This window comes from Amblyomma americanum, chromosome 4 (genome assembly GCF_052857255.1).
Source record: "Amblyomma americanum isolate KBUSLIRL-KWMA chromosome 4, ASM5285725v1, whole genome shotgun sequence".
Taxonomy (NCBI): domain Eukaryota; kingdom Metazoa; phylum Arthropoda; class Arachnida; order Ixodida; family Ixodidae; genus Amblyomma; species Amblyomma americanum.
Window position 1 is genome coordinate 154,365,908 of NC_135500.1, and position 6,445 is coordinate 154,372,352.

Here is a 6,445-nt window from a genome sequence, read left to right on the forward strand (position 1 = left end):
TGACCGCTTTTTTTGTTTTCAATGCAGGATGAAAAAATGTGGCATACTTTCCTGACCATCTTGGCATCCAGCCAGCCTTATACGGCGAAATTGATGGCAGAAATAACTAAGGTTCCTGAAGTGTAGCTGGCTTCGTGCTGCTTTTGTGCTGCTTTCTGTACATACTGTATAGTTTGATTTCAAAAAATAATATTGTATTGCATTGTCCAATTGCCAAGTGTGTGTGTGTTCTTTATTACCACTGGCATGAGCGAGTACATTATGGCTATGGCGTCCCGCTTTGTTACTAAACCCTTTTGTTTTGTCCCAAACACATGCCGCAGCCCGTATAATTTGCTGTGTTACTTGTTTCTACTCTACCTCTTGCTGGTTGCCTTCATCTGGGCTATAGCTGCCCACTAGTAACATCAAAATTCTATAGCAGCCAATTGGTTCACTTTCTCATAAAAAAACAAAGGCATCCACTGAGCATTGGAGTGGAGATGTTGCTCTCTGCACCGCTCCTCTCCTCGCCACTTCACACCGCTTAGCTCCTACAATAGGGGGCGGCAGAAGGTTAGGTGGGCGGATGAGATTAAGAAGTTTGCAGGCAAAGGGTGGATGCAGCTGGCAAAGGATAGGGTTAATTGGAGAGACATGGGAGAGGCCTTTGCCCTGCAGTGGGTGTAGTAAGGCTGATGATGATGATGATGACCTGTGTTGACCTGTGAGGGGCAGAGATTTTACCATTTCAAAGAGGCACGAAAATGTTTTTAGGTCAAAAATGTGTGTGGCTTTTGTGTTGTCATAGTAGTTTCGTGTGCATTCTTTCCTGCACTTGTGTCTAACAAGTGTGTTGTCGACAAAGCCTACTGTGGTATGTACCGAACTATTGATGTAACCTTTGCTGAACAGTCTTTGAATGCACAGAACTTGATAAAGCTTAATTCCAGTCAGAGGTGGACATTGTGCCAGCCTTAGTGAAAAATTATTACTGGAAGTAACTACATTAGCCATATTTTCGGACAAAGACAGTTGAAAAATGCAGTTATGCAAATTCCCCCCCCCCCCCTTCCTTTTTTCTGAACTGGCCTCAAAACGACTTCTGATGCCTACTTATGTGACCAGGGTTTGGATCTTACCCGTCACTGCGAGACCGTGAATGGGGCCACCATTCAGCAAGGAGAACAAAGTAAATATGTACTGAGATTTGAGCAAATTGTCAGGTGAGAGAAAAGAGCCGTAAAGTGAATAGGATGGGCCCTTTTCCAGTAGCAGGCTCCTCCAACGTGCACAAGGGGATAGAGGGGATGGCATGCACAATTGCATGAGCAGAATGCAATTCTGTGAGACCCAAGTCTTACGCACGCAAGCCAGTGCAGTTTGCATTCCAGCTTTTGCGAGGCTTGCATGGTTTAGCTAGCCTTTGGGTGTGGTGATCGCATTGACAGCATGGCGGTGCCCTGCCGACCCGCTTCGGACCAAACAGCATTGCTACAACATTCTTCGACGAGGTAGCTCTCTCTGAACGGCTGCATTTGCTTTTTGTGCGTAACAGCTATGTAATGCTGCAGGTAACCACTGGGCTTTGCTTTTCAAATAAATTGGCGTTTTTTTCCTCATTAAGCCTAACTACGGTGATAATTATCATCATAGCAATGAAGTGGAGCAGTTCAAATTTATATTGGCATTCACATTTTCATTTAATTTCATTGCTTCACTCCATGAAAAAATTAAGGGCTTTTAATGCATGCCTTACTGCTATTATTAATACATGAAAAGTTTCCTTGGGCCACAGCTGAGGAGCTATGACTTACTGTCTCTAGAACCCGATAGTAAGACAACCTTGAAACGGAAAGTATGATCCTCAGAATATACTGATTGGTGTAATAAAATGATGGACAAGACAAAGTTGGCACTGTATAGGGAGGCTAAATCTAACCTTAAAAGGGGAACTATTTTGTCAATTCCATAGGGAATGGTTTACTTTTCAGGCTAGGGCTGGGTGCTCGAAGGCGAAGTGTTACCAGCAAATATTTGGCTCCACGGATGACGCTTGCTGTTGCTACATGCAAGATAGGGGAATTATAAAGTGCACTGACATCGCACAGCACACGGGCGCCTTAGCGTTTCCCCGCCTTCGAAACGGTAGTGGTGAAAAGCATTTAATTATATATATACAGAGAGGTGCTCGGGGAGAGGCCCCTAGTGGGTCTCGCCCCTTACAATAGAAGGAGTCCCTCATTCCGGGACCCCGTTGGTCCTGACCGCTGCGCAGGTCCGCCGAAAGAGGGCCTGTTGGGCCGATAGTTCCTGGCAGCCGAGCAGAGCCGCCTCCCAGTCCTCTCGGGCAGGGAAGGTGTGATGGGGGAAGAGAGTGATTTTGTCTGCATTTCCAAACCGTGCGAGAGGTGTTGGCCACCTCCCCACAGAATGAGCAGCGGCCGTCAGGAGAATCAAAGTGCTTGAGAACCGCCGGGCACAGCAGGGTGTTTGTAAAGAGCCTAAGGAGAGTTCGTTCTCCAGCTTTACCCAGTCCCTTCATAGGAACCGGGTAGCGCCAGTGTTGGGCACGATAGTGCGCAGTAATCTCTTTAAAAGGAAGGAGAGGGCTGTGATCTGGGTTAAGTTCATCCCAAGGAACGCCTGGTGCCCGGTAAGTGAGTGCGCGGGCTGCCTCATGGGTGGCTTCGTTACCTGGCATGACTTGGTGGCCTGGGACCCATATGATTGAGCGATGAATTGGATCGCAGTGCGAGTACTGTGGCGAAGGATTTGGTGAGCAAATGGAGTGATCCAACCGAACTCAAAGTTACGACAGGCTCCGCGAGAGTCTGTGAGGATGAATTTAGAGTTGGGATGGGAGGCTGCGAGTGCGATCGCCACCACCTCTGCATGAGTTGAGCTGGGCGCCCCGAACGAGAGGCCGTCCACCTGTTTTCCCTCGTGTATGACTGCAGCCGTGTACCTTCGCAGCCCAGCGCCCTAACCACTGAGCCACCGCGGCGATTCCTGCTTCCAGCCCACGTACGAAAAGTGGAAATCACATTCGGCATTTCGGCCGCGTCACTCACGCAGCGCGGGCGTGATGAGAGTGCTATTCGCCGCGGTCGGATTCGAACCCTGGAACTCCGGATCAGTAGCCGAGCGCCCTGCTACCGATCCGGAGTTACCGGGTTCGAACCCGACCATGGCGGCTGCGTTTCGTTGGAGGCGAATGCTAGGGCGCCCGTGTGTATGTGCGATGTCAGTGCACGTTAAAGATCCCCAGATGGTCGAAATTATGCCGAAGCCCTCCACTACGGCGCCTCTTTCTTCCTTTCTTCTCTTAATCCCTCCTTTATCCCTTCCCTTACGGCGCGGTTCTGGTGTCCATCGAGATATGTGACAGTTACTGCGCCGTTTCCTTTCCGCAAAAACCATATTTTTTCGGAAACCAACAAAAAAAAATTCATTTCAAATCGTGCCTTGTCCTTTGCCCTTTCCTTCCTGAGCTGAAAACAGCGCATTTTCGAACTGTGTAAAAGATTGGTTCAGTCCGTCAGTCAATCAACTTTATTTAGCTTTATTTAGAATTTGGACATGGGGAGGATTCCCTGAGGACCACCGCGAGGGTGGGTGAGCCCTCTGGGGAGACGTGGCTGGAATGCCGGAAGCAGCGACAATAATAGCGGCCCCACGTGTTCGTTCCGGTCCTCAAACGACGAAGTACAAGATCAGTGTTGCCCTCTTCAGTCACGCTGGAATTGAACAATTGCCCGAGTGCCGCGCCTTCGACAAAGGTTCCGCGTTCCGGTCATCAGCGCAAGATCTTTCAACCCCTGCTGGGAGACAGCCTGCATTCCTGTGTCACGCAGGCGCCTTCCGGGTCCATATGGGCGCGGTCCGGACACACGCGCGCGCCCACCGCGTGGACAATGTGACCGGGTCCTGTTCCCTTTCCCTCGACCGAGCTGCGAGAGAACATCATGACCGTACTGCCGTGGGTGGTACCATCCGTGCCATCGTGTGATTGGACATCATTCTTCGAACTATATTCCCCAGCTAGGAATCTGGGGAATACGAAGAGTATTTAAAGAGCTGCTGGTTTGGTACCAGAGGAGAGCCCCCTTCTTGAGAGATACCAGAGTCTCCCGACTGCTAAGAAGCTCTCTTTACTGAGAAGCACTCTCAGTTGTCCTTACTTGTACATTATGTAAATAGTCTTTGTATAAAGTTTTCCAAGTTTTCTTCCTCCGATCTTCCTCGTCTCTTCTCCGGCCTAGTCACGCTATCTGAATCCCAACAACTGGTGGTAGCGGTGGGATGCTGCTACCTGAATCCCAACAGTACGTTGCTTAGTAATCACAGCGCTATTTGGGCTGCACTTCGGGTCGTAAACAATTAGTAGCGGACTATACAAACTGCCAGGGAGAGGTTGTAGCGACTGCGCGACTGCTGTTACTAGTTTCTGTAGTAAGTGGCACTAGCTTTTTTAAGATTGTATGGCATCGCAAGAACCTGTTTCGCAGGCCATAGTCATCTCCAGTAGAAGGGTTCACGTCGCCTTTCAGAAAGATACTTGAAGCTTCGGTCTACTATCCACCATTGATTTTTTCACTTGCTTCAGCTCACCCCTGTCAAGCAGCGATGGCTGTCAACTCATCAGGATGTCGCGGGTTCGACTTCAAAGCAGGCGAAATGCGAAGCCTTCGTGTAATGAGGTTGCGACACAGGTTAAAGAACCCCTGAGACGAGGTTAATTCCTGGGTTGCCCACCTCGGTAACTCGGCCTCTTCATGGGCAATGTTCTGCAGCACCTGTTCATCGTCTTCAGGGAGGAACCTTAACTCCCTCTCCCACAAGAACACGGACACGGATATGGGTCGTTTAAATATTGCTCTCTCTCTCTCTCTGCAGCGGCGTGTCTCATAATCGCTGCTTGTGATTAAGCCCGCGGAAATTCATTAATGATTAGTTAATTATTATAGCTTGCAGTGCGTTGTATGTGATATATATGTATGGGAACCTCCATGCGAAATTCGACAGTATACTATCGGCGGAATACAGTACAGAGAGGCGATTATTCAACGGCCCTAGAGCAAACCCGATGCGCAACATATCACCAGCTGCGAGAAGGAAAACGTGAACGCGCGGCGAGTGGCAGCGCACGCCATCCCTCGAATCGAAGAAGAAAGCGCAGCTCCATGGATCCAGACAAGGTTACTAAGAGGTATTGACAAGGTTACTAAGGTATTTTTCAAGCAGAGTTTCTAGCAGTTGTACTTGCTCTACGCAAGCTAGACCCCTCTATTACAGCAGTTGCAGTAATTACTGATTCTTTATCTTTGTGTTCGTCCCTCGCTGCACAGGTTGACGGTCCCATTTTATCAACTTTCTTATCCCTACTTCCTCCGCATTTGAGCCTTGTTCATTTAGTATGGATTCCCGGCCACAGCAGTGTGACAGTAAATGAGATTGCTGATAATCTCGCAAAGGCTTCCCTCAGCGGCCCCGTGTTGCCAATCATCCCGGCTACAGCCTACATTACAGCATCTAGATTTCGGCGACGTGCGTTTTTAAGCACGCAGAACACATCACTTTTAACATCGGCGGATTATGAGCACCTTAAATATTATTAGAACAGGAAAATTTGTTGCTCTCGGCAGCTTGAAGTATCACTGACGAGGCTACGCTGCCGCATCCCCCCTCTAAATTTCTATTTACACAAGTCGGGTTTGGCGCTCTCTCCCCTTTGTACATTTTGCCGTGAGCCAGAATCCATTGAACATTTTTGGCTGTATTGTCGCCGATTCAACTCACTGAGAAAAAGGTTGCTGGAGGAGCCCTTGCAGCATCTTGGCCTTAGTTTGAGCAGCCCGCTCTTGCTATCATTTGGCGCCCTCACATTTGGGTTCAGCCACAGATCTGTTTGCACCGCTGTTCAAAATTTCCTGATAGAATCTCACCGACTGCCTTGCTAAGTGTTTCAACCTTTTCTTTTCTATCAATTATTACATTTTGACTAAATCATTAATATTTAATCACTCTCTTTATTATTATTCTTAAAATTTTAAAATCAAAACACTCATCCCTTTTCTGTTCATGACGAAAAATTCACCGGTGTTATGCTCCCACGTGCTTTTCCTTTTTGTTAACTGAGTTCAGTTGAATAGCCACCCGATTCTTGGCCGATCCCCCAGTGTGGGTATGTGCCATCTTTTGATAGGCTAACAACAACAACAACAACTACTAAGAGCAGTCCTTGTCGGACTTTGTCCAGGTCGAAGACGTCGTCCACACGGCGGAGGTCGTCCAAACCACGGGTGCGACATGAGCTGCCGAGACAACACACACCGCCCAGGCCTCCTCAAGTTCTCAGCTTGCCTTCACCGCCGAAGTCGCCGTCGTCCAGTGAGCCTATTCAGTCGGCAGACTCGGATCTAGTTCGGGCGCATGAGAGCGACCAATGTGGCCTACCCATTAG

General features: G+C 48.7%; 1 protein-coding gene across 1 annotated transcript in view; it reads left to right on the forward strand.

The window, feature by feature from the left end:
• The window catches only part of LOC144128542 (uncharacterized), a 31,992-nt gene extending 31,780 nt beyond the window's left edge, over positions 1–212 (forward strand). The window contains exon 16 of the mRNA XM_077661997.1: positions 28–212. Coding sequence (XP_077518123.1) covers positions 28–126 — 99 coding nt within the window. The 3' untranslated portion in view covers positions 127–212. The remainder of the gene's footprint in view (positions 1–27) is intronic.
• The last annotated feature ends 6,233 nt before the right edge of the window (positions 213–6,445 follow it).